Genomic DNA, 27,879 nt, shown 5'->3' on the forward strand with positions numbered 1-27,879 from the left:
GTTCTAGGGGGCACCGTCGTTGTACCAGTCATGTGGCTGTCTGGGAATTATTCATTTATTTATTTGTGTTACCATACTGCCTGGAAATCCCACTCCACGGCCCCATTGTGTTGGGTGCAGCACAGACTGTGGCTGGGCCAGAGAATGCCTGCAATTCCCGTAATTGACGGGTTGGATGGAAGGAGATGTCTCTCTCTCTTAGGTTATGTTTGCTGGAAGGTGTCGTTTCCAGCTTGCACAGACATATGTGCCCTAGCTCTGATCAAGTTGGCATGCTAAAACTAGCAGCATAGCTATGGGGGCATGAATAGCGGGATGGGCTAGCGGCCCCACGTACAACCCCATCTGAGTTCCTAGTTATGTGCTTGGGCGGCTAGTCTTTCACGCTGTTTCAGCTATACTTCTATTTTTAGCATGCTAACTTGATCAGAGCTAGCACAGGTATGTCTGCTTGAGCTGGAAATTACACCTTCTAGCTCTTGTGTAGTCATAGACTTAATTTATCTGCCGTGCCTTGGCCAGCACTTGGCACAGGGTCAGTTTCTCTTGCCGTGGTTGTTTCGGTTATTATTGCAGCAGCAAGCAGAAGGAAAACCAATTTTTTTTACATTACAAAAGTTGTAATTATTGTCTGTGGGGTTTGGGTTGGTACAAGATGTCGAACTAATTATCTTTTACTTACTGTAAGTTGATTAGATTTCACTGCCCTGCTCCTCAAAAGTTCCCTTCCTATCAAATATTTAAATTTCACTTAATTGTTCTGGGTCATTTCAACTCTAATCTAATATGTCTTGTTTGCAATGAGACTACTTGGGCACGATTGGAAGAAGCAAGTTTTGCTTCACTCCTTAAAGAAAGCTATGTAACCAGCATCATTTCCCCCTACTCCCTTCAGAATTACAGCTTCTTATTTGAAGAAAACCTTGATGGGAAGAAGTGTAGCAAAATCTGACTTTTGATCTTTTTAATTCTTAATATAACAATGTCTAAGTAATTGCATCAGTGACTTGCTGACACTGTATTTCTAAAATGTGAGCTCTGCATGGCAGACTCTCTCTGGTTACATGTCTACATATTAGTAAACACATGGTAATTGCTTAGAAAATAATACTGTCCCAGCGAATGTGTTGTGTTTTTGTTCTAGCAGAGGATGTTATATTAACATTAAGCTAAAGAGGTGCCACTATATAGCAGTTGTTATTGCTGTGTCTGATGATGTTGACTAGTGGAATAAAATCTGAGTGTGTTCCATGCAGCATGGATGATGTCTGAGCATTCATTCTCTTGCTCTTGGGTAACCTCAGGTCTGTAATCTACAAACCTCTGCAGCGAAACCTTACAGCTGCAGCAAGTAGATATTTGTTGAGGGAAAGTTAAGACGACTCTACTTTTGGCCTGTTTGGCTTGCATGGAAATGTTGTTGTCAGATAAGATGCCTCCTTATGATTTCCCTTTAGAGGCTTTCTTTACTGAGTAGTTACGCTTCAGTACCCAAGAGAGAGTTCCTTGCATGATCTGTCTCTTGGAAATACAGCTAACCATTGAGATTGTTGTTCCTTTTAGATCTTAATGAGGCTTCCTTGTCCATTCTTTAAAGCTTTATACTTTGGCTTTCTTCAGGAGCCTCTTGCATCTGTCACGACTCTGCCTTCCATGTTCCAGAGACTTGGTTTTGAGACAATCCCAAGACCTGCCTGGGGACGGGCAGTTCAGCCTTTGGGTAAGTTATCTCCACCTTTGAGAAGTTTCTGTTCTGTTCCAGTAAAGGCTGTTTTAAGGCGTAGCATTTCAACTTAAGAAATTTCTTTCATATCTCAGGAGGTTTCTTTAGACATGTTTTGAATTTTCCTTCTTTCAACTCGAGGTATCTTGGGCAGGGGCATGGGTGATATGGAGACCAAACCTAAAGCAGTCACGCCAGTGCAGCCCACCTTTCCATCACCAGAAGTCATGCCAGCTGGGGACAGCAAGGTGGAGAGGATGCTGCTTGCTCCTGGCAGGTGGGTACAATGTTTGCCTGAGCCCAACTCTCAGTTCAGAAAGAACTGGACATGCGATGCTTAGCAATAGCTTTCATATACCAGGGAACTAGGTTTGTATGTTGCACATGAGCAGTGTATGTAACAGACGTTGGGGATGGCTCAATGGTCCAAGCATCAGGTTGGAAATACTAATGTTCCTTAGCAGCATAGGCTTGAATCCCGGCAGGGCTGACTCAATCTTTTATTCTGCCAAGGCAGGTTGAATATGTTGCCATTTCCCATGTGTTGGTCTCTTGAATGAGAGAAAAACAAGGCCTGTGTGCTCTATATAGGTGGTAAAAATGGTGCAATGTTTTCTGTGGGACTTGAGAAGTCCCTTGGTGTCCTTGGCCAGAGTTCCCTCTCTTGCGTTGTTTGATTATTGACCTGCACACTCAAGGTGGCTGCATTTCAGTGGTAGACAAATTAATGCTTGTAGATGAACTGGGGTATGAAGATTCTCTAAATATGAGGTTTATTAGTGTTAACACAACTCACAGGCATGAACTTAGTCTTCGTCTCTCAGGGAGATCAGTACAGTAATTGTGTTTGATGTTGCCAATCTGGGGGATTGTTTGCAGCAGTTACTATTGCAGGGGCTGTGTGATAAAAGAGCCGCACACCACTTTTCTTTGTCATTCTACTGCAGAGTATGTGTAGAAAGAGGATTGTGAGGTAGAGTGCCGTTAGACAGCTTGCCTGGGAGATGCGTGTGGCTCTTGCACTGCGAGCATGCCTGCTAGTAAGCTTCCTCTCTGTAAAATGTCTGTGCTGTTATTCTGTCCCAAGGTAAAATCAGACAGGAACAGCAAGCGGTTGTACTGATGAGAAATCAAATACACAATTCATGCTGAGGAGCAGAATGAGGATTCCTTGCTCTTAGCACAGGCCATACACCTCTGCTTTCAACCATGTTCCAAAGAAAGCGTGTGGAGGACTCTGTTAAAACTAGACTGGATAGAGTTTTAGGGGATGGGCTGTATCTTTACCGAAGACGTAGCACAATGGGGCACCAGTCACATAAGCGTTACTCTAATACAAATTATAACTAAGAAGAATGTACTCCCTGTAGAAGAGTCAGGTATCACTGATGTACTACTTTTGTGAGGTTTTGGCTCTGGAACAGGGGTACTGGGGAGCCCTCTGGGTGCAAGAAGTCAGAGCTGTGCCATTTGGTGAAAGACAAATCTGCAGAAAGAAGAAATGCCATCTGGCCATTGATTGGCAGGTGTGTCGTGCATTTGGCTGTGGTCATGCGTGGATGGTTGTCAGTCACTGGTTGTGGATCTTGGTTTTAGGCTTAAATAAGCTTCCACCTCAAAACCAAAGGAGTCAAATAAACCAAACCTGTTTTAAATATACTTGACTGGTGTGAATGCAGGTTAATCTAAATTATAATGGAGAGTGGAAACTTAAAGTTGGGGAAGGGGTTAACACCTTTCCTTTTCATTCTGTTACATGGATTCAGAATTCTTGGCCGTGGGCAAATAGAAGCTCCACCTGTTCCTCTTGGAAGAGCAGCCATGTCACTCGGCAGAGCTTTGTACAAAGCTCCTACAGACTTGCCTTTCCCAAGCACAGGTGTGCTTCAGCCTCAGCTCTCGCTGCCATCACCCCCCAGGTTTGCACCCCAGCCAGAAAGTCCTCCAGCCACCCCTGTGGAACAGATGGAGAGAAAGTAAGTGAGAGGTGAATATGGTGAGTTGCACATGTATTTCTAAACATCTCCTAGGTCAGCTGGTAGGTGCATAGATACTGGAGCCATTTATGCTATAGAAAACCTTCAGGTAAATCCTCCTGTTCAGTGATGTGATTTGGTGGACTAATTGCTGCAGACTCTCATGTGCTACTGGGGGAAGAAGGTGCAAATATCTACCTCTCCTATTGTGCATTGATGCCTTCTGATATGAAGCTTTGGTCTTGGATTAACAAAGAAATAGCACCTGATGCAGAGTGGAAACCACAAGGAAGTAGCGGGATTCTGTGAGGAGAGAATTTCTTAGGGGCCATGAAAAAACTAATAAAAGTGCTATCTTACTTAGTGGAAGAAACTACAATATTTAAGTAATCTTTTTCTGAAACTGGCTTACAAAAAATGGTGACAGTGGCAGCATGTGTGAAGTTTCATGCGACTGCTTCCCACTGATACAGTGTGTAAGACAGCAGCTAACTTGTTAATTGTACACCAGGGTGAGTCATTTTGAATGTATTATAAGATAGACTAGGTACCTGGGTACCTGACTCAGTTCAGGCCTAGTAACACAGATCCCTTTTGTGAGGGAAGGGGAGGGGATGGTACTAGAGACCCTCTGAAAGATCCTTCCACACCAAACAGTCTTGATTCTAAACTAACTTCACACATTCCAAATCCACAGTGTTGCAAAGCTCAGCCAACTTTCCTGGGATAGAATATCGCTGGAACTTGTCTCTTAAAATTAATATTTTTTTAAACCGGCAGTGTGATTAGAACACACTCAATCACTGAACAAACTTGGGTATATCATTTAACTTCTTTTTCCTTAGTTTACCCATCTGTAAAATGGATACAATATCTCCTGCCTTACAATGGATGTTGGGAGTTGAAGAATGTTTGCAAAGTGTTTTGAGATGTGCGTATGGGAAATATTAAAGAGATGTTCTTAGCATAGGCTTAATTGTTGCACAGGTGCAAAGCATAGAAAAGGTCAGAATCTGTGGGTGGTATTGGTGCAGTCAGATGTTTTTTCTCAGCTCTTCAGCAGATGCTGGCACCGTATACAAAACTATTATACGCCTTTGTCTTCTTTCCCCCCATATCTTTACAGAGACCCACTAATGAAGCAAGGATCTAAAGGAACTGCTTTCCCCTTAGGATTAAACCTGATTAAAATACACTGCCAAAATGAAGCTGTTTACCAATACCATGTGACTTTCAGGTAGTGACACCTTGCACACTTGAACATCTATCTCAATTGGAGTATGGTTTGCAGAGATATAGAAGCTAGTGAAATAAGCTGTGGGAGTCATATGACTTCTATAAAGTGGTCCCTCTGAATGATTTTCAAGCAATTCCCATGGAAATTTGGAGGGCAAAGTGCTCAAGGAAAATATCTTTAATTTAAATTGATTTCACAGTTCCTGAAATTAGACATTGGGGAAGATACTAGCCTTTGAGTATCTGGATTTAATTAAAGGAGTTATATGGTAACAGTTCTTCTAGAATCCTTGTGGTGATCACAAGGCTTTCCTGGAGATGACACACAGTAGAAACCCTTTCTCTTGGCATGAAGCATCAATACATACCAGAAGCATTAAGAGTTACTCTGGAATAGCCACTAGATGGGGCAACAGTCACAAACATTACTTGGTGTTTTAGGGCTTTTTTATGCCATAACTTTTTGGTGTACGGGTTATGGCTGTGTCAGTTGCACAATAGAGTTGATTTGACCCCCTACTTACTTGTGTTTTGATGTTAATCTGCATATTGCACTGATTTTTTTCCTGTTACAGTTTTATGGGCTCATGTTTAGCTTATGGCTGTGGCCGTGTTGTGAGGTATAATATTAAAACACTCAGAGAGTCTGTGATGAACACAGTAGCATTAAGTAGAATTTGAATGCATTCTCATATTTTCCAAGTAAAAGGATGTTGCAGACACTATAAAGCATTCTCTTTCCTCTTCTCCCCACCTTCGCCTTAACTTCCTGACCCGCAGTCCTAATGTGGAATGCAAGAGTATGCGGTTTGGAATGATGAAGGAGCACAGATCGGTGACAGGAGACGTTACTGCATTTGATGGCTCTATCCTCTACCTACCTATCACGTTGCCCCAAGTAAGACACGATACTGGTTCAGAAAACACACAGGCTGACTCTCTTGCATGGGACCACATGGTTTGAGTGCACAGAACCTTGGGAGGCTGCTATAGATCATCAGATTATTTCATCTGAGTTACATGGCTTTTTTGAAAAGCATAAGTGAAATTTATCTGTAAAAGCTGAAGGTGTTTTATCCTGTGATTGGCATATTCTAAGCTAGTAACTCTTCGGCCATGGGTTAGATATAAATGATCCATGGAATATATGTACAATTATTGTGAGCACAGAAAAAGCTGGTGATTTCAAATGTAATAAACGGTGTTTTCCCCTACTCACAAGTAAAGAAAAGCACACATCCCCGTACACTTGAGGAACTAGAAAGGGTGGTAATCTTCCTCTCTAACAAGTTGAGATAAAGAAGGGAGCCAGGTGTGCATAATAGGTCAGCTTGGGGTGTGTGACAAGGGATCATGGCTTTGGTATGATTCTCTCTCCACAGACTGCACAATTGGCAGTTTGTTGGGGGACCCAGGACTAGAAGAGACGAGGATCTTGCATGTCCGATTTGATGTACTTTAGCAGAGTTACATGTGGGAGGTTTGCACAGCACTTGTCTGCAGTACTTGTCTTTCAGGAGCACAAAAGGGTCATTCACCAGCAGGTAGCGCACACAGAGATTTGCTAATATAATTAAGTCTTGGAAATTTCAGGCTGGTATCCCAAAACGTATTACTACAAGTCTCCTGGGTCAGAACAAACGTGGTTCAGCGTCTTCACCTATGTCAGAATCTGGAAGAAGGGGGCTGTGATTTTGCTATCACACTTCAGGTGGAGCAATGAGCTGAGGCCAGATACTTGCATCTCCCCCCCAAAAAAGTTTCCCGTCCTAGTGGGGATTTTCTTGTATGGAGCAGCTCTGGCTTGGAAGACACTGGATGCTTCCTTGTGATGCAGAGATGAGTCCTTGTGGACAGTTGGAAGGACCTGCTGTAGCAAATTCTCAGCTACAGGTGGCTCCAAAGGGGTTTTCTAGTTTTTGGTCTGAGTAGTTTCACTTCTTGCTACTGCTAAGATGTCTTCATCCCCGTGCTAGACTGTTGATCTGATGTGTCAGAGAAAGACGGATGGAGTTGAGATCAGCATAAAGATTCAGATGACCAAAATCGTAGAGCCCAGCTCGGACTTGTGCGTTCCATTTTACAATGTGGTCTTCAGGAGGTAAGGAACAGTTGAGGCCAAGGACTTGGCATGATGCTTAACCCTTGACGAGTGCCAGGCTACCAGCCACTTGACAGGACATCCCAGTCGTGTTATGGCCATGCTCTACTAGAGACTTGGGTTGCTTTTATTTGGTCTCTTGCTTCTGGGGTTTGCTCAGGTTTCTAAACAGATGCCACTCTGATAGACTGAAGGGATGACTGGGTCTGAAGGTTGATGCCTGAGACATGGTGGGGGGGTGTGGATGTGAAGTATAAGGGGAGAGGGAATTCCTCCAAAAACGGAAGTGGAGAAAGTTAGAATCTTCCAAAGATACATAATGGACTGACGGAGGGACCTACGATACATACACTAATACCCTGTTACTATAGGATAATTTTTGCAGACACCTGTATCCTAATTTATCTGGTTAGCCACGTTCAGTGATCTCATCAGCTGTTTAAGTACTTATCTCAGACTAAATCTCTACCATTTGCCTTGTCTTCTGATTATGAATGCCAGAATCTTGTGTAAGGATTCAAACAACGTTTTGTATGTGTAGTCTGGGACATCAGAAGTTTCAGTCCTGTCTAAAACAAATCAAGGAGAGTCTTGCATTAGAACTTTTTTTTAAATTGTGCTGGTTCACTCACTATTCTCCATTTCCTTGGTATGGTGTGTGTATAATTCATTTAGGCAGATTGACCTGTAAGCATTTTTTTTTTCTTCTGCTCTGCCCTTTTCTTTGCCTTTTTGCTTTTGTTCTTTTAAGGAACACTCAGTTTTCTATTTGGTAAAATCTCTCTAATACTGATCCTGCACCATTGTCATGAATTAGTTATGCCATTGACTTCACTGGGTGCAAGATCAAGACGTATGGAGGGCTGGGGAATTAAACTGGTAAACACAGGGACAACACTTTTATTTTCTTGCGCACAGGGGAAGAGTGATGGGAAAGGTGCACCAGGAACCGTACTTTGGTTCTTTGGAGAAATTGATTGAATCTGTTTCTGTTGAGTTACTTGATTTTTTCCTCTATGTTGAGGTTGCACAGTGTTTTCTTTTGTTTTTTGTTTTTCAGAAGCTTCTGTTTGTATTGTCTCATTTTCTTTGAGTTCTCTAAGGTCTTTAAAATGAGTAAAATAACTTTATTGAAATGGGCATTGGTAGCGTATGTCAGTTTTAAAGATTTTTTTAGGTGGGAGGGAGGAGCCATAAAACCTAATGAATAAAATGTTTTCATGAACACTTTACCAAAAGAAGGCAATTAAGTCTTTGTTTTGAATTTAAATCTTCCCCTTCCAGTATATTTGCAACACAAACATTGGGTTAATGCAAGAGAATCTGAAACTGAAGCCAGCTAATCTGCTTTCATTGCCCTGGTTGAGAGAAATGCAAAAGTGAACCGTAGTTTATTGGTCATAGGAGTGCGTGCAGGGTGTGCCAGGTGTGTAATGGAGGGGTGTCAAACATACAGCCCGCAAATCTTTTTGATGTGGCCCGCGGCGCCATCTCGCTGTGTTTTCAAGCTGATGCTGGAGGGTAGAGCTGCCGCTGAAAGAGTGGAGGGTGCGCAATTTCTCAACGGATGGCAAGGCACAGCAAGCTGCTGCCAAAAAAGGAGCTGCGAGATTTTGCGGCGGATGGGAACACGCCGTGATCTGCTGCCGAAATACCGTTTCTCGCGGCATTTCTCGGCGGAGTCTAGGACACGGTGAGAATTCCGCTGGTGGATAATTCAAATGTGGCCTGCCGGTGGAATTGTTTGACACCCCTGATAAAGATCATGAAAATTCCCTGGGTGCACACCCTAATGAAATGTGCTGTGCACGCCTATGTTATTGGTGAAATGTAGATTAGACTTTGAAATTCTTTCAGTTTGAGTAATCTCAGGTGGAGGTAGAACACAAATGTACATATTAATGTGACAATGGTTAATCAAATGAATAACAATGACTTAAAAGGCTAGTTTCTTCAGACACAAGCTATTGTAAAAGGGGACCTGCAAAAGGAGGGGAAATGTATTTGGGAGGTTATTGGGGAGTGAATATTTGTTTGCTTTCTGATTAAGGCCTGAAGTTTTTTTTTTTTTTTTCCAGAAAAGTTTTTATATTGGAAATGCAGGCCATGTTTGCTCTGTCTTTACTAGAAAGTTATGTGGATAGCTAGAGAACTCATAGGATTATAGTAGTCCAGGAACCAAGAGACCTGAATCTGAGCAATGAAAAGGGAGAGAGATTTGATTTTAGTCTCAGTTTTAAACCTTTTTTGTGGTTGTTGACACCAGTTCAACTCAAACACTGATCCTAGCCTTGTCTACCCTAGCACTTATGCCGGCCACACTTTTGTCGCTCAGGGGTGTGAAAAAACACACCCCTGAGCGACACAAGTGCCAGCAGAAGCGCTTGTGTGTACAGTGCTATATCGACGGGAGAGCGTCTCCCACTGACATAGCTACGGCCACTCGTTTAGTGGTTTTATTATGTCAGCAGGAGAGCTCTATCCCATCAATAATTACTTGTTGTTTTTAAATGCACATAGGAACCCAATCCTGCAAAATGCTGAGTTTTCTCCATAAGGTGTCTCCCTAAGGCTGATGAGCTATATGCAGTGCAACTTTATTGGTTACATTTATCTATCCCAGCCCCCAAAATCCTGTAATTATCCTAGTTTTCTATTCTAGGGTGATGAGGATTTTAGATATGAAACTTGTTGGGAGAAATTTCTACGATCCCACCAATCCTATAGTGCTGCAGCAATACAGGTGAGTACTTTTATTTGTCTCTCTGTGCTTATTGCCATGTTCCCCATGCACCTTGCAATGCTTAAAATGAATAAGAGGAAGACGAGCCTGTTCCTTCAGTGTTAGTCAAAACAAGCTGTAGGAGGTGTGCAAATGTTTGACATTCGAAAGGCCTGATTTGCAGAAGTCAAGCCCCGCAGTTGTGGGCTGCTGGCAGGAATGGGCTCTGTAGGTGAGGATGCTTGATTTAGAACAGCTTCCCAATTGACTTGGGGAGGGGAACTCCAGGAAATGACTTTGGAAATGTCCCAGCAGAACATAACGGACTGGACCGTTATGGAGAGAGGATCTCCTAACTGTTAACTCCCGAGCCATTCACAGCTGATTGTTGTCTGCACGTGGTGGTACGCAGGTCAGGATTTTGTGATGGTGGTCTGGATGTTGTACAGATTTAGAGGCAGATATGGCCCCTGCCCCTAAGTTTACAATCGGTGCAGGCAAAAAGAAGACAGACAAAGTGGATAGGGTGGTGGTTGCCTCACATTGCATTCCAGCTTCATGATTTCCTGTGAGCAAAAGGCATGTCTCATGGTGATCACATCATGCAAAATCCTTCATTAATCTCCATCCTCACTCACTGTGAGTAACCCAGAGTAACTGTGTCGCTTTTGTCCCTTTACTAGCGGCTAGACCACTGACAGAGGTTTGAATCCACTACTGCCTCTGAGATAATGGACATTGTCCTAGCTCATGCGTTTAGATCCTGACGTCCCAGGTTTAATCCTTCCAGACAAACCTAACCAGGCTCCACACTTGGGCTATTTATTTGTAGTGATAGGCCTATGGCCACGGTATTTGAGTACCTCAGTTCCAGAAATGCAGAGCTTTATTGCAAGGCCTTTCTCTGAATGCTGAGGTTCCAGTCTGGTCATAGTAACCTGAAAAAAACCTGTTTATTTTTTGATACGCGGTTCAGAGATCTTTGCTGAAATTCTAGCTGCTGGCTCTGTTAAATGTGTTTCCTGTGCCATGCTTGCCTTGTGTTCACTGTCCAGTCGTTTTGGTAGAACAGCTCTTAATTCATATGTGGAGGTTCCCTATGACTTTTCTGGATGAGCATTCTGATTTGTGTGCAATCTGTTGTTCAAAAGATTACAGGTATGGCCAGGTTACTCAGCCAGTATCCGCAGGACAGATGGAGGTCTCTTCCTCTTGGCAGATGTCTCCCACAAGGTTATCCGGAACGACTCTGTCCTGGATGTAATGTGAGTAAGGGAAGAGAAATCAGAACTGAATGTCTAGTGGGCTCAGAAAACAATGGTAATGCATACAGAGAACTGCTATTTCAGTAAGTATGCTGTGAGGAATAGTTCCCTGAAAGGGGAAATGATATGATCCCATAGCATTGTACTCTGAACCTCCAAAAAGTTAGTTTCAGACAAGTGCAATTGAGTTGGGAGTCTGAGCATTGTTATTTTGAATCTTCTGTTTGACTACAGAGTAGTTACTATGCAGAAAATGCAAGCATGCCCCACACTGTCCTGTCAGAGCCATTCATCCATGACCTAGAGAATATTATAATGTTAGTTCTTCCTTGTATAAGAAGGTGGTTGAAATCTGAGAGCTTGTATCCATCCTTCTCCACTAAGGCATGCCGTCTACCAGCAGAGCAGAGAGAACTTCCAGGACGAATGCACCAAGCAGCTCATTGGCAATATTGTCATTACCCGTTACAATAACCACACCTACCGTATTGATGACATTGACTGGAACAAGACTCCGAAGGACAGCTTCACCATGGCTGATGGGAAAGAGATCACCTTCACAGACTATTACAGGTAGATGCTTCTGTGTATTCCGCAATGGAGGGGGAGGTGGTGTGGGAAGAAAGAGTCTGATGGGTAACCCAGCATTCAGCGTGTGTGCCCTTCTGGGGTGTCACCTTGCTTTAACGTCCGTGAAGATCTCAGTTCTCATGTCTAGCTCTGTTATGACAGAGCCTCTTCTGCAGTCTGGGAGCTGAGCTTGTTGCTCTGGTATCAGGCAAGAGCTTCTTTAAAATTTGTTCCCCAACTCCTTTTCCAGCAAAAATTACGGGATAACTGTCAGGGAGCTGGAGCAGCCGCTGTTGATTCACAGACCCAATGAAAGGCGGAATCCCCAAGGGAAGGTGAGTTGTGTTTGCATCTGGAATGTCCTAGTAGTGGCATTTCAGCGCTGGATTCCCAGTGAAAGGCTGGCAGCCTTGGATCATTCACAGGCAGCAGCCTCCCCTTTGTGTCTCTTGCCCATGTGCCCCAATCCTGCTCTGGAGGGGACCACTTCTAGGAGTCACAGGAGTTCAAAGACTGAATGGGCCATGGGGATTGACCTCTCTGCGGAGGCCAGTTAGTGCCAAATGTGGTGGCCCCTTAGACAAAGACCCCCCCTCCCCGCCAACTACCCAAACAGTTGTTCGATAAAGCAACTTCAGTCTCTGTACTGAAAATTGAATCTCATTACCAGTCCCCTCAGCCATCCAGTTCTCCTGCAATTGTTCTGTGACTTCTTCTAATTCTTCTCGTGTCAGGGGTTGGTGCGGCTTGGTCTATGCAGCCCACTAGGCAATGTGTGTTAATGTGTATTGGTTCCCATTTCCCTTCAGCTTCTGAAGGGTGAGATTCTGCTCTTGCCAGAGCTTTCCTACATGACCGGGATCCCTGAGAAGATGAGGAAGGACTTCAGAGCCATGAAGGTTAGAGCATTGCTGCAGCAGGGCAGGTTTAGAGCTGCCAGGAGCAGACATTTCTCATTGCTCATGTCCTCTGTTCTTTGTCGAGGGCTTGCTCGTGTCCATTCCATTGTCGCCGTGTGCACCCTCGTGCACGGTTACCAGAACTTTTTTCCCTTTAGCAGTACCCAGGGGGCTGGCTCCGGTGCCCCCCGGAGCCCCGTGCACATGCCGCAGTACATGAGGCGCTGCCGGCCCGCCCAGTTGGTGGTTTATCAGGGTGGATCTAAAAGCCAGTTCTTACTGGATCTGATTATGCTAAGCATCTCTAAACATGTTGCGATAACATTCAAACTGGCTACCATCCACCCTGCCCTGTCTTTCCTGTCATAGGAGATACAGTGCAGTGGGTTGCCTGCATGACCAATTCTGAGGTTAAACTCTGCACAGCCATTGGCTTGGTCCTGTCAAACCTATCTTCCCTCCGGTGTCCTGCCCTAGCCCAAACTTAGACATTTCAGGCTGAACCCTGAGATCGTGTTTGGTCAGGCCTTTGCGGGATGATGGGTTTATTTTAACAGAAGGGGTTGGAAGCCGGGGGTATGGAGCTGGGGCGTAGGCATGGGTAACTAGAAGGCTGGCAGGCTTTGAGCCGTACAAGAGAGAACATGAGGGCAGGGAAATCTGAAGAGCTTGCAATGTCTTATAGTTGTGCCTCTAAATTTAAGTCCCTAGGTTCTTGGTAACACACTAGTATAAACATCTAAGTAAGCAAATCCTCAGATATTGTGTAATGTGGCTCCAGATAAATGGGATTCAGTAATCCATGTCTGTCAATTTAGTCCTTCCTCCTTTGCTGTAAAGAGTTACCTGGAAACAACTGGACCAATTCTCTCATTTCACCACACTCGGATCCTCCTAGTGTGTGACTTTTCTTTATAAACATATAGCTTTGTTTGATCACTGACAGTGTTGTCTATATGCTTATACAATAGGCTGCTGCTGTGTTTTTGATGGTTTATGAAACTGCAACTGGGTCAACTTGTGCCAATGGAATAATATGTGCCATCATCCTAAAAATGATTGTGTAGCCAAGTAAAGGTCAGTACAGTTCCACCTCAGGATACTGAAATGTCGTCTTTTGTTCCCTTCCCCTTCCCCATCCCCTTTAGGATATAACCCATCAGATCAACCTGAGTCCTAACCAGCACTACGCATCTCTGAGTAATCTCCTGCACAGAATCGAGAAGAACGAGGCTGCCAGCAAGGAAATGTCACAGTGGGGCCTATGTTTGGACAAGGATGTGTGTAAGGTAAGATACTTCCCATTGTGCATGAGGAGTATTGCCTAGTGCTTAGAGCAAGGGACTGGATAACAGGATTTTTCTGTTCTATTACAGACTACCACTGGCTTTCTGTGGCCTGGGACGAGTCACTTAACCTTGCTGTCTCAGTTTTCCTATCTATAAAATGGTGATAATACTTCATAAGGATGAGCACCCTTTATAAGCACTAAGGGGGGTGCTATTGAAATGCAGAGTATTATCACCGTTAGGATTCTTTAAGGGAAGTGGTTACTTCCTACATCCTAATGACCCTAATGCCATAAGACTATGCGAAGCCTTTCTTCCTCTTCCAAGCAAACTCTACAAATCTTGCCCATCTGTAGCAGTGACTTAGTTAGAGCATGTGTGAATTCCATAGCACACAAGACCAGAAGCAGGTTCTGAATGGTGATGTGGCGTATCCTCTTATGGCCATGTGTACCACACTGCCAAGAGGACCGTACAGCATTTAATCACTACACTATCTTTTCCCACAACAATTGTCTGGCTTCCATATGCATCCACTGGAAATCTGCTGATAGCTAACTGTAGAATGTCAGAGTATTAAAAATCCAGCACATTTATGTCCTCTCATTGATGAGTAGTTACAGACGGGAAAGACCCTTGTATATGTCACTCCCTTGCCACTGCTGAGTTGTTTCATATGATATATTCAAGTGATCTATCAGCTGATTGACCTTTCCTGGTCCCTGTTCTCCACCAACTTTGCATATAGCTGAAAACCACACTGCACCTTTTATTGTCCCTTTTCTGTAGTAACACTGTGCATCTGTTAAGTGATGGTGGAATGAGAGATCCTCTCAGAATGCTTACACACAAGGGCCAAAGTTTAAAAACAAAACTAAAAACCATTAACTATGGCTTTCCTGGCTTCTCTGCAATTAGTTTCAACCTTAACACTGTTAATTAAGCTTTGGTGTTAATAAGTATGGATTTTTCTCCACCATGGCTGTGCTCTTGACTCTTATTTTTAAAGAAACTTAAAAAATACTTATTGTTTATTACAGCTTAGAAATAAACTCACAATACACAGTTCAGCTCACCCTATTTACGTAGTTTTCATGGGGGGAACAAGAGGAAAAAGTCTCCTTCTCCCTTTTAATCTATTTGGTGTTGGTATGTTGCACTGCCTGAAATGAGATCACATGACGTACTCATGCTAGGAGGGCAGAGGGGCAGCTGGCAGAGGAGACTTCAGCAGTGTTTCCTGATGTCTTGGCAGTACGTGTGTTAACAACTGTTGCATATGGCTCTTGTTCTCTTCTATTCAGACATTGGGGCGCATTCTTCCCATGGAGAGAATCAATCTGAGGAACAGCTCTTTCATGACTTCTGAGGACCTAAACTGGACCAAAGAAATAACAAGAGAAGCCTCTATCTCTACAGTAAATTCCTTTGCAAACAGAAGTGGCTTCCCAATATCAGGGTGACAGAGGAGTAGCCTATTCAGCTGCGGTTTTTGAAAGTATCCCTTTTATTTCTAAGTTGGGAAGGGCACAAGCAGTATTGGTGCCCAAACTGCTTCAGTCCCTGCTGGACATGGAGTTGGATTTTCCCGAGGCACTAGATTTATTAGCATTGGCCATGATTGTCTTTCCAAGGTGTTAGTGGGAAAAGTCTTTTTTTCTCAGAATGCACATGGTCATTGTAGGGTCCAATTAGAAGAAGTTTGGAAATGCTCCATCTGGAACTAGAAGCTTAGGATCCTCTGTTTTTATCACGTAATGCAATCTCTTTTCTTTTCTCCTCCTGAACTTGTGTAGATTGAAGTACACAGTGAGTCTGTGCTGCAGGTGAGCAAGGAGTAGGGCCTCTGGAAGCTGACTCTGCAGTGCAGATGCACATTTGTCTGTTTTCTGGCTGTTTTGCCTCAAATTGGGTGGGAGATGAAGGGGAAAAGTATCTAATAGTTGGGTCTTCTGTGTCCTTTTCCTAGCTCTTCCTTTAACTAGCTCTTTGATTTTGGGCAAGCCACTTTATTTTTCTGTGCCTTGGTTTCCTCATTTGTAGAACAGAAATATATCTACTTTGGTGGGTGGGCACGAAGGCTTTATTAATGGCTTGGTTAAGTGTTTCAAAATCCTCTGATGAAAATAACACAACCTTCACGTTAATAAGCTATTTGATGATGATGTGGCTGTCTGGTTCTGCTCCTAGATTCCCATGCATTACTGGGCATTGTTTTATCCGAAACGGGCTGTGGACCAAGCACGAGAGTTGGTCAGCATGCTGGAGAAGGTCTCGGGCCCGATTGGCATGCAGTTAAACCAGCCTGCCTGGGTGGAACTGAAAGATGATCGAATAGAGACCTATGCCAGGACTATCAAATCCATCTTGGGTACTGAGGTAATGGGGAGGGAAGGACAAAGTGAATGGGGTTGGGTAATCCTATTTAGAAGAGCTGCTCAGTTGGCGTTCTCATGCCTCTGGGAGGTTGGGGCACTCTGATTGCACGTCTGAGACAAGCATTTATGAATCTATCCATTGGGGAGGCTCTTTGGACAGTCATGTGCACATAGCGGAGCTTCCTCGTGTTCCTTGTATGTGTGCCACATTGCCTCTGGAGTCTGGAGGGAGGGCTCTTGTAAAGCATTTTAACTGCTGGCTTGACCTCTGCTAAGAGCTATGTAAGGCACACTGGGCAATCATGGCTAGAGTGTATCTGGCCCTGCCTTGAGGAGGGAAGAACCTACACGCTGCTCTGACCCTCTGCGGCAGAAATGAGAGAATCAGACTCAGGTATGCCCTAAATACAAATCACGGGAGCTGCTTCGAAGGCCCTGTGCATGAGAAGGAAACTGACTCGGCGATGTTAGACACAGTCTACCCTTCGAAGCAGTGCACCGTAGGACTTGTGCGGGGGAGTTGCTCTGTTCTTCAACTGCAGCCGATCGACACTTTATCTTGAATGAATACTATAAAGAGCTGCATATTGCTTGTGACGCTTGGAGATAGATGACTGATCAGCAAACGTCTTGAAGGAGACTTTGCTACCTGCCCTCGTTCTATTGCTGGGATCTAGTGCAGATATTGTACTGTTCCTCTGCACTATTAGGGTGATAAGAGCTTGGCCTGTTTCTGTTCGTTGTTTGTGGAACAATTATTTCCCAGCCCTCCACAATAACGCCTGCTGTGCCAGGGGATCGTTCACAACATGCAGCGATCAATGCCTTTGGTGCTTGTTATCTCAGTGAAATGAGGCACAAGGTTGGCTTTAATTGCTGTAGTTCATGCAGTGGAAGCTGGATGTGAGCCCATCAGCAAAGGGCTTTGATACTAGCAAAGAATACTGGGGGTTGCACAGTTCATGGTGCTGTTACTGAAGACTTATGCTCCCAAATTCAGTCCATCTCCAGGGCTTGTGCGTAAACAAGGGGGTGGAGGGAGCTGGGGAGATCTGACTAATGAGGTGCACAGTTGTTACTGTGAAGGTGCTAATGATAGCAAATCTATTCTTAAAAGTATTTGCATAACTACAGTAGTGGGTTTCTGGTGAGGATTCTGCTCACCTCTGACAAATAGTTGTGATATTGCTCTTGGCTGCTGCTTTATTAGACAGAGGGAGCCAGTATCCCAGGATTGTGTGCTGCCTCCCTTCATCACAGTGCTACTCGGGGGGGGGGAGCGGCATCCTTTCCATTGCAAAGGCCGAGCAAAGTCCATGAGCATCCAGCAAAATTTGTGGTGCTAAAGCTGCCGCTAAATTTGTCTCTTGCAGGGTAAGGTGCAGATGGTAGTATGTATCATTACTGGGACCAGAGATGACTTGTACGGGGCCATTAAAAAGCTGTGCTGCGTGCAGTCTCCAGTACCCTCTCAGGTGAGTCAGATCACTGCAGTATTATAACTTCCTGTGCGGGGCTTGACATGGTTGAGACACGGATTCTACACACAAAGCTGTTGCCTGGAATGAGACCATGAAATACTGTCCGTTTCATCCTCCTCTACATTTGAGGCTTCCCATCACGTTTCTCTCTGGAGTCAGTGCACCTCTAGAAGCAGTAGAGCCGGCAAAACCCTACAGTAACACAAAATCATGACTGTTGAACTTAACTCTTAAAGATACAGTGCACAAGCCATGTGATTTACTGCGTACCTGTACTCTAAGTCCATTATAACCAGTATAGCAAAGGCAATGGCATGCTGAGAAAAAGGCCTTGTGTGGCTGGAACATCATGGTAACCACATTGCCTACAGCAGAATAACAGTAGATTGTATTTTATCTCTAATTAGTTGCATTCAGATTGTGTTGCGGACTTTTGCCTTGCTTTCAATACTGTATCTAGGCTTGAAAGAAGTGTTTCATGGTGATGTCAGTATGTGTCTGTGGCCAGCTGGGACTTCATGTGCTTAACATCCGGCCAATGGAACAGCAAGGATAGAATTCAAACCCTCTGTTCCATAACCTCAGACCCCGGCCAGTTAAGCCAAAGGAGATTCTCCTTTTGCTGTTGTGAATGTAAAGCCTATGGCAACTGTTGAGCAGCTTCAGTTTCTTTCAGAAGATGAAAGTAGTGCAGATACAACAGCCATCACAAATAGTGTGTGTTTTTAAAAAATAAGTGTTTAGTTTCTAGAAAGACACTTCAGTTTGCTAGAAGGTATAATGTATACCTCATTCAGTTGGGAAAACATCTTTTCAGATGGGTGGGGGGAGAGAGAGACATGATAGTCTCAGGTGTTAGCATCCCTAAAAATACTTGCCAGGTTTGGTTGAATTGGGGAGCAAAGGGCTAGATGGCTATCAGTTTTTGTGTTCGCTGCACAAGTATGAGACTTTTGTTAAACAAAGGCTAAACTCTGCCCTCGGATGCTTGTTCAAAATTTGACTTCATGAGAATTACACTTGCAGATCCAGGAACAGAATTTAGTTACACAAGCTTTAACAAATGCTAAGTTTTACTTTGTGTTAAACTTTAAAAGATTTGAGAAAAAGCAAAGAAATAGAATACTAATGGAAAAACTTAATAGCCATTAAAGTTGAACGCCTTGCAGTATGCAAGTATAATCTGTTAAATCTATGGTAGACTTACAGTAGGAATACAGTCTGGGGGGGGGAAAGTAGACCCTGCTTTTGCAATCTAAAAAACTTAAATGGAATTGTTTTTGTTTTGTTTTTGTGTTTGTTTTTTTTTAAATACTTCCCATTGCTGCAGGTCATCAATGCTCGAACCATCATGGCCCAGCCAAACAAATTAAGGAGCGTAGCACAGAAAATTCTGATGCAGATTAATTGCAAGCTAGGTGGAGAACTCTGGGGAGTGGACATCCCATTGGTAAGCCGTGCAAAAGTTATTTCCGTTGAGGGAGGCTTCAACACCCTGAATGACCTACAGGTCTCTAGATGCAGGGCTCTAATCTGTGACTTCTCTGTGGCCTTTGATTCCTTTCTCACGCACACATGCCTGGCATGTGCATTCACAAAAATTAATTGATCCTAGATCTGATAGAGGAAGAATAGTTTATAGTGTGAAAGGATATGCAGTCCCTCTCTGAAATTTATCTCCCTTCTTCCCTCTTTCACAGGGGAATGTACCCGTCTGTTACATGCCATCAACATGTTAGCCTATGACGCAGGAGGCACAGATTTACTTCCCTGTTGTGCCAAAGATCTCTTGCGTGGGCGCTTATTGCGTCTATGCCTCCATTGCCCATCTGTAAAATGAGGATAATAGCACTTCCCTCCATCATGGGGGTATTATATACCACAGTACCTACAAAAGATGAAATGAGCTGCCTGGCTAGCTCTCTGGTGGTAGCTGATAGTTTTGATTAACTCCAGGGATTTTATGACAGCTGCAGGAGTTAAGACGGAGGGTGGTACTCCCTCTTGGCATTTAATTCAGCTTGGCTTTTTAAAAAAAGTTCAGCTATAAATTCCAGTAAAATGGTGAGTTATGCTGCGACTAGTCCATTTCCCACTGCACTGGCCTTCCTTTCTCCTTTTCAGAAACAGCTGATGGTGATTGGCATGGATGTATACCATGATCCTAGCAGGGGAATGCGTTCTGTGGTTGGCTTTGTTGCAAGCACCAATCAGTAAGTTGTTTCTAAGTTAAAGTGGGTTCTGTCCCTTTACATGTCACTAAAACCTGGACCTCTAAGCAGCTCAATGTTTGGCTGATGTGTGTGCCTCACACAGCGGCCGGCATTGATTGCAGAGTCTGATGCATGCCAGGGACTACAGAGAAAGATAGATGGATCTGTTCTTTAATGGAGCATTCCAGATTACTCTGTCACAGGAAAGATCCTGCATAGTTTCCAAGTAGGGCAGTTGTTGTTATCAATCATCATCTTAAGTATTCCGCACGGCTTTCTGAAGTGTTGGTCAACTAAGCACACAATAAGTCCTGGCCAGTAGCAACCTGGGAGACTCTGGAAAGTTTGTCTTCCATGCTTTTGACAGTCTCTTGTTGGAGGAAAAAGTGGATGGTAGCCTGCTGAGAGGTGTCTGGGTAGGTGGCCCATGATTAAACTGCACATGGGGCATATCAAGTGGGGTCCTGCAGGGATCACTCCTAGGTCCGGTTCTGTTCAATATCTCCATCAATGATTTAGATAATGGCATAGAAAATACACTTATCATTGACAAATTTTATATCAAGCTGGGAGGTGTTGCAAGTGCTTCGAAGGATAGGCTTAAAATTCAAAATAATCTGGATAAACTGGAGAAATGGTCTGACGTAAATAGGATGAAATTCAATAAGGACAAATGCGAAATACTTCACTTAGGAAGAAACAAGCAGTTGCACGCATACAAAATGGGAATGGTGGCCTAGGAAGTAGTACTGCGGAAAGGAATCTGGGGATCATAGTGGACCACAAGTCAGCAGTGTGACACTGTTGGGGGAAAAAAAAGCAAACCTCATTCTGGGATGTATTAGCAGGAGTGTTGCAAGCAAGACACAAGAAGTCATTATTCTGCTCTACTCTGCGCTGATTAGGCCTCAGCTGGAGTGTTGTATCCAGTTCTGGGCACCATGTTTCAGGAAAGATGTGGACAAATTGAAGAAAGTCCAGAGGGAAGAATGAAAAAATTAGGTTTGTTTAGTCTGGAGAAGAGAAGACTGAGGGAGGACATAAGTTTTCAAGTACATAAAAAGTTGTTATAAGGAGGAGAGAGAGAAATTGTTCTTGTTAACCTCTGAGGACAGGACGAGAAGCAATGGGCTTAAATGCGGCAAGGGAGGTTTAGGTTGGACATTAGGAAAAGATTCCTAACTGTCAGAGTGGTTAATCACTGGAATAAATTGTCTAGGGAGGTTGTGGAATCTCTGTCATTGGAGGTTTTTAAGAGCAGGTTAGACATACCCCTCTCAAGGACGGTCTAGATAATACTTAGTCCTGTCTTGAATGCAGGGGACTAGACTTGAAGACGTCTCGGGGTCCCTTCCAGTCCTACAATTCTGTGATTGTCAGATGAAAAGCCTTCAAATCTTGAATATTTTCCACACTTGCACTACTAGTGAGTTCCATTTGAGGTGGAAAAGTTACATCGCTTAGCTGGAACTGGAACACTTTTCTGTTATCAATAACGTCACTTTATGGGCTGCCTTGCCCTTACTAAAAAGGAAAAGAGATATTGACTTAACCTCGACTGTGCTTTTAATATCTTGTTTGTTTGCCGTCACCAATTCCCAGTGCCAAGGACCAGCCACCATTATCTCTAGTCATGTGGTGCCCCTATGCCTGAGTCCTTTTAGAAACACTCTGAGAAAAAACAGATGCAAAGCCAGCGCTGAATTTGTTATGATTTGTGTAACTGTTTTCGCACACAAGAGTCCTATATACACCTCTTTCTCCTTCTGCCACGAGTGTTCTCACAAAGTGGTATTCTAGGGTTGTCTTCCAGATGCCTCATCAGGAAATTGCAGACAGTTTGAAGCTTTGCCTGGTCGGGGCCTTACAGAAGTTCTATGAGGTGAGGAAATGTAGTGGGTGACTCTTCACCACCCCCCGCTGCTAACAAGAAATGAATGAATCAGTGAAGAGAAATGCGTGCCTAGCCTAAAATATACATCTCCTTTTCTGTACTCCGGAGTGCAGGCTCCATCTCTATTCAGCACCCTCATATGAAGAGGTCTGGGTGCCACTTACTGATGTAAAAGGGGATCGGATCGTTGTTATACTTAATGACAAAAAAACAGAAGGAATATGAAACCTCGTTCTTCAGGGTTTCAGCCAATCTCTAACTATTAGAGACCAGTGTAAGGGGCAGATTGTTCCACATGTCTACTGCACATGCATCTTGCACCTTTCTCTGAAACGTCTGGGGCTGGCCACTGTCGGACAGAATACTGGGCTAGATGGACTTAGGTCTGACTCAGTCTGGTAATTCCTACATGCTGGATTGCTGTCTAAATAGAGCACCATAAACTGGATTTTATCCAATACGTTGTCCCTCCTCTAGCCACTCTGCTTCAGTACGTGAATGATTGAGTTTGTCACTCCATGTGTTCATGACGTGTTGACATTTCCAACACAACCTGGAGTTCATCTCGACTGCAAAACTCCTGTATGAAGCGTCAGTGGAAGATATTACATTTGGCTTTCTAAATGAAAAGTAGAAAAAAATTCAAAGTTTAAGCAAGTGAGTAAAAAGAGACTTTGCCAGACCTCACTTTGAATTTAAAAACTGCCATGGCCCCTTGTTTGGCACGGCATGCGTGATGTTTCCTTATCATGGGGCTTGTCTTCACTTACCTTGGAGATTCGGCGGCAGTCGACCGGAGTTATGCAAGCTATGCAAAAAACTTGCGTAACTCCCATCGACTTCTCTGCTTCTGTTCTGCACGTCATCTTCACTGCACTGCGCCACTTGAGAAGGTGGTCTTAATATGTCGATTTCTGGATCGACTGAGCAGGTTTTCACTGACCGCTCAGTCGATCCAGAGAAGTCGATCTGATGGCGGCAAATTTGCCACCGTCAGTGAAGGACGTAGCTTCAGGGACTTGCTTGATAAGGAGAGTGCACAACGGGGGCTATTGCTGAATGACTCTACTCACTTTCAGTACTGCTACTTGTGTTAACCTGTCCCTGAACAACCTCAGCCCTTTTATCTCTCCATAAATCCCCTCAGTGTAAAAAAAAAGAATGGTACAGTCTGTATGAAAGTGTAAGGGCCATTATGTAGCTTCTTTCTTTTTTTTCACCACTTGAGCAGATTGCGTCTATGCTTTAATCTAAAATGGGTGTCTGGGTGTGTGAGGTGTCTCCTTGCAGCATGGCTTCTTGCGTGATTGGGTTTGCTTTAGGGTTTTGAGTTGCAAAGGCATACATTTAAAAGATAGTCAGTCCTATTTACAAAGGTGTAAATTAGATACAGTAGGTTTTTATCTCTTGAGGTTTAACAGCTCTGGAAATCAGTCTAGTCGCAGGACAGGTCCTTCATGGGCGGTGGTAAGGCAAGCTTTTCTCAATACTGTCCTGTGAATATGCCTTAACCCTTCTCGGGAACGAGCCCTCTTCTAGTGGGAGGAGGGGAATTCAGTTTCTGTGGCCCATTCAGTCCTTAGGCTTTTTGATGAGGCTGTCCAAAAGGGTGCTGATTGTGGTGGTGGCTTTTAGGATGTAGGACTGGACTGAGACCCAGCAAACTCATTTCACATGGGAGTTGATGAACCAGCATCTTCCAGGGCAACAGTTTTATGCTAGCAGTAATTTGTATCCAAAAGCAGACTGGCTTCATTTAAACCCAGTGCAAAAGGATCAATAAAGCCAGAAGTGTTGGTGTATTTGTATAGTCTTTGTGGCCCATTATGTTTCCCAGAATGCAAGCTTTCACTTCAAGGAAAGAGAGAGTTTCTAGCCTGTGTGGTGATGGTTATAATCTTCCAGATAGGAACTGATGAAGCACTGTCTCAGCCTGAAAAAAATTCTTCAGAATTGGGTGTTAACTCTTAATGTTCATGATAAGACATCAAGAGTCCGATTTTTCAAGTCGTTCGGGTTCTCCGATACTGCCCTCATTCCCAGCAAGTGATGTGGCCTGTATACAACAGTGACTTTAACTAGAAGGAGCAGGTCCCACGCTCAACTTTGCCAACAGCCCTTTGATGTCAGTGGATGCTGTGTTACCGATTAAGGATGGTACTTGACCACATATTTGTGGACTCACAGACCATAATCCCAAATATAATTCGGCCTCCTTCACAGCATGAGGCCGCCCTAAACCATCAAATTCATCCAGGTTATTCTAGACCATTCTTAGATTCGTAGAACCATAGGGCTAGAAGGGACCCCAAGGGTCATCTAGTCTAACCCCTGGCCAAGGTGCAGGATTTGTTGTGTCTAAACCCTCCAAAACAGATGGCTATCCAGCTTCCTTTTGAAAACCTCCAGTGAAAGAGCTTCCATTCTTTCTTGTCTTGTTTCTTATTCAGGTGAACCACTGCCTACCTGAGAAGATAGCAGTTTATAGAGATGGGGTGTCAGACAGCCAGCTGAACTCAGTGGTCAGCTATGAGATCCCCCAGCTCCAGAAATGCTTTGAAGCCTTTGAGAACTACCAGCCCAAGATGGTGGTCTTTGTGGTTCAGAAGAGAATCAGCATTAATCTCTACTCTGCTTCCACTGAACATTTTGTAACCCCCACTCCAGGGACTGTAATAGATCATACTGTCACCTGCAGAGATTGGTGAGTGTCCGGCAACCCACAAAAGTCAGTTTTCTGCCAGCATCCATTTCTTTCTCCCTCCCCCCGTTGTTCTGTAACTGCCAGTAAAAGCTTAGCGTCAAGTTGCATTACATTACTTGCTTGTGGAAACCTAGTGCATACTTCATTTCCAGAGCTAAGGGTTGAATATGGCTCAGCACTGGCTTGCGGCCGGCAGCTGTCTCTTCTAACCAGAGGGGATAGTCTAACGAGTTTGGTACCTAGGCTTTCTAGACTCCAGAAGTTCAATTCAGCCCTTAAGGTATTATTCTGTGGCATGTAAACTGTGTAATAATGCCATTTACTGTGGGGTTCTTTCTCGCAAGACCCTACAAAGAGAGGGTGCCGTCTGCTCTGCATGTATGTTCAATATAGCCCAGAAGAAAAGCTTTCAAGCTTACACAGGGCTCGTCTCTCTCACCAACAGAAGTTGATCCAATAAGATGATATCCCGCCCACCTACTTTTTCTCATATCCTAGGACCGATGCAGCTACAACATGGCATAAAACATACCCTTAGCTTTTTTTTTTTTTTTTATTATTAGAGAATGGGTTTTGCTCTGTCCTTGGCCAAAATTTCCCATCCACTTCCCCACTGTACTGGTTGCTCTCCACCCCCAGAACATGCTGTATGAATATAGATTGAAATGATTTGGGGATAAAAGGCCCTATTATGTATGTAGTTCTCAGGCTTTACTGCTGTATCCTTGATGTTTAGAGGCTAGTTTACCATTGGGGAGGGTACACGGAGGGAGCAGGCAGTGAGGTCGTGCTGTGATTTCATGCAGTGAAGCCTTGATAAAGCAAACTCAACTTCAGGTGTAAAACCCCTTTAATGAGGCCTGCCTAAGGAACTGCCACAGACTTTTCTCTTGTTTACGAGTGAGCAGCTCGACTCTTAAGTGTTTCTCTTTATCCTTCTCAGGGTGGATTTTTACTTGTTGGCTCATCACATCCGACAGGGTTGCGGCATCCCGACTCACTATATCTGTGTGCTTAACACAGCCAACCTTAGTCCTGACCACATGCAGAGGTGAGAGTGCTGAGCAGAGGATGTCTTCCTCAAACACACCCTCATTACAAAGTTTCACATCAGAGGCTGAGTAACTGTAATGGCGTGTAACTTGGTCTTAAATGTTTTGTGATGTCATAGTCCAAACCCTGCCCTCAAAATAAGTGGGAGTTACTCCCTTGTGCCTTCTGATATGATTTTGGAGTTGCATGTAGCAGCTGCTTCCCCCCGAAATACTGGCTATCTGCTGCTGCAAGAGTCAGGCTTATTGGGTTTGCTGGTGTAGTGCTCTGACTCAGCACAGCACATCTTCTCCATTTTGGAAATCACCTCTGAGTTTGTTTGCAAAATTTGACCTCCTAGGTGAAGCAAGATCATTTGTGAGTTGGGCTTCTCGGCATATTATTTCCCATTTTTCTTTTTCAGGGAAATAATAGCTCAAATTATTTCTGGAATTACTGAAAGGGGGTGGAGGGATCATGGCCAAAAGTCCAGCAATGATGATGTCACATTCAGATTGTTTTGGCCATTTCTTATCCTCTCTTGTTCTCCAGCAGGATTAGTGTTGAGAAACTCTCTTGTGATATGCAGCAGCAAAGCTGGAACTTTCCCCAAGGCCCGTTACTGCAAAACACACTCCACTTGGAAGTTAGCTAGAGATCAGTTTGTACAGTGCTAAGAACTCAAAAATGAATGGTAGAGAGAGTAGGTCGTTGCTCTTTTTAACCAAGGATCAGGCGGGGTCAAGGACAAACTTCCTCTGCGGGTAGATTATTCCATAATTGTCCACTAGGGCTTTTGGCACCTTCCTCTGAAGTTGCTGGTGCTGGCTGTCACACTTCCCAAGGTAGCTGCACCTCTCGTTTTCTTCGTGGCCTCGTCAAGGGCAACAACCCACTTTCGTCTCAGGCCTCTAGCCATCACCTCTCATGAGGCACAGTCCTGTGACTCTCCCCCTCTGGACTGAGGATTTAAATTGCAATTCACGCTGATAATGTCATCAAGTCGGAGTGTAGTTCAGTACCTGCCATTCTTCTTTTTCTCTTGGGTAATGGCAGGGCTAACCAGTGAGCAGGCAGCCTTCATAAAGCAAGGCATTATTTATTCAGAACAGAAGCATTACAGAGAAAACATATCTTAATATGTAGGGCTCAATTTACCAGTCGCCCATTTTCCACACGTGTCATTCCCTGGGGGCCATAGGGAGGTATGAATTCTAATGGAATCTTCTTTCCTCCTGTTGTTTCTAGGTTGACTTTCAAACTTTGCCACATGTACTGGAACTGGCCCGGCACTATCCGAGTTCCAGCCCCCTGCAAATACGCTCACAAGCTGGCCTTTCTCTCAGGACAGTTTCTGCACCACGAGCCGGCTGTTCAGCTCTGTGACCTGCTCTTTTTCCTATAACCTGGAAAGATGGGAGGTGCCAGGGAGAATCCAGCTCCTCACACTGCAGATGGGGAAGGGAGCCTCTTGGCTCGAGCTTCCATTGCTCTTTGATCACGCTCTGAGGGAACACTGCATGCCAGTGCTTCTGACAGCCATATAAAAGGAGACTTTTCTAAGTTGGTTTTTATAAATATAGATATAGATATATTCTGCATTTCTTTTTACTCGGTTACTTAAAGGGACACTTGAAGATTAGACCCAGAAACGTGACCTCCTTTAAAATGGATGAAAGAATCTGGTGGGTAATTCTGCTTCTTGAACTCTGTCGCTCTCATGCATATGAAAACAGAAGCCTTACGCTGCTTCTGCAGCAGCATTTTAACTCCACCTTCCCACTGCTGGGTTAATAGCACTGAGGCTGGCTCAGCAGCACAGAAATGAATGGTGATAATTTCGTACGCCAAGGGAGGGGTGTGATCAGGGCTTTGCTGGTCAAAAGAAAGGAACAGAATCAGCACAGGTAGGCTTGCCTTCACCGGAATGTTGGCCTAGGGTTAAAGGAACTTTGCAGTGCCCGTTTAAAAGCGGGTACCTTATAAGAGCCATTTGCAGAGGGATGCGAAGACGTAACAGGAACAGATCAAACACGGTTCAAGGGGTAGTGTTCGGTTTGTGAACAATTCATGGGCATATAGGATGTCCGGAGACACAAGCAGTGGTGTGCCTGGGGCAGTCGCACACCCCTAGCATTCCAGTGACTGCTCGGACTAGCTCTGGATCCATTAAAGAATGGGGGATGCTGTGATGTAGATGTAAATGTTCACCGTGCCAACCTGGTGAATTGTCTCCATGATCTGCTCCTTGTGAGAACTGGGATTTCAGGAAGCCCTCCCTGCTGCTCCAGTCCTGGGAGTGCACCACTCTTCTGTTGAATAGCAAAGCCAGGAGTGCTGCAGTGGCTTGAGAGATGACTGGGAACTAGGCCAAGATCACCAAATCAGTTCTACTT

At 44.2% G+C, this 27,879-nt stretch overlaps 1 protein-coding gene across 2 annotated transcripts; it reads left to right on the forward strand.

The window, feature by feature from the left end:
- The first annotated feature begins 1,659 nt into the window (after positions 1-1,659).
- On the forward strand, positions 1,660-27,825 carry PIWIL2 (piwi like RNA-mediated gene silencing 2). 2 transcript variants are annotated; one of them, XM_067543735.1, is made up of 21 exons: positions 1,660-1,720; positions 1,865-2,000; positions 3,490-3,699; positions 4,826-4,936; positions 5,716-5,833; positions 6,912-7,036; positions 9,699-9,779; positions 10,910-11,023; positions 11,408-11,596; positions 11,844-11,928; positions 12,403-12,492; positions 13,641-13,781; positions 15,086-15,199; positions 15,972-16,160; positions 17,533-17,634; positions 18,971-19,090; positions 19,765-19,853; positions 21,630-21,735; positions 24,198-24,451; positions 25,395-25,502; positions 26,732-27,825. In XM_067543735.1, exons 2-21 carry the CDS (start codon positions 1,882-1,884, stop codon positions 26,886-26,888), a joined length of 2,622 nt encoding a protein of 873 aa, XP_067399836.1. In that variant the 5' UTR covers positions 1,660-1,720; positions 1,865-1,881; the 3' UTR covers positions 26,889-27,825. The 2 variants fall into 2 exon arrangements, with proteins under 2 accessions (XP_067399836.1, XP_067399837.1); XM_067543736.1 differs by lacking the exons at positions 4,826-4,936; positions 5,716-5,833; positions 6,912-7,036.
- Positions 27,826-27,879: the final 54 nt, after the last annotated feature.

This window comes from Emydura macquarii, unplaced genomic scaffold (assembly GCF_026122565.2).
Source record: "Emydura macquarii macquarii isolate MOO-44397 ecotype Brisbane River unplaced genomic scaffold, CSIRO-AGI_Emac_v2 contig_967, whole genome shotgun sequence".
Lineage (NCBI taxonomy): Eukaryota > Metazoa > Chordata > Testudines > Chelidae > Emydura > Emydura macquarii.

Excerpts from the sequence above, each read along its gene's own strand:
- PIWIL2 (XM_067543735.1), top strand. The coding sequence starts at position 1,882 with ATGGGTGATATGGAGACCAAACCTAAAGCAGTCACGCCAGTGCAGCCC. Across the intron at positions 3,700-4,825 it reads GTGGAACAGATGGAGAGAAA|AGACCCACTAATGAAGCAAG; the intron begins GTAAGTGAGAGG and ends ATATCTTTACAG. Across the intron at positions 9,780-10,909 it reads ATAGTGCTGCAGCAATACAG|ATTACAGGTATGGCCAGGTT; the intron begins GTGAGTACTTTT and ends GTTGTTCAAAAG.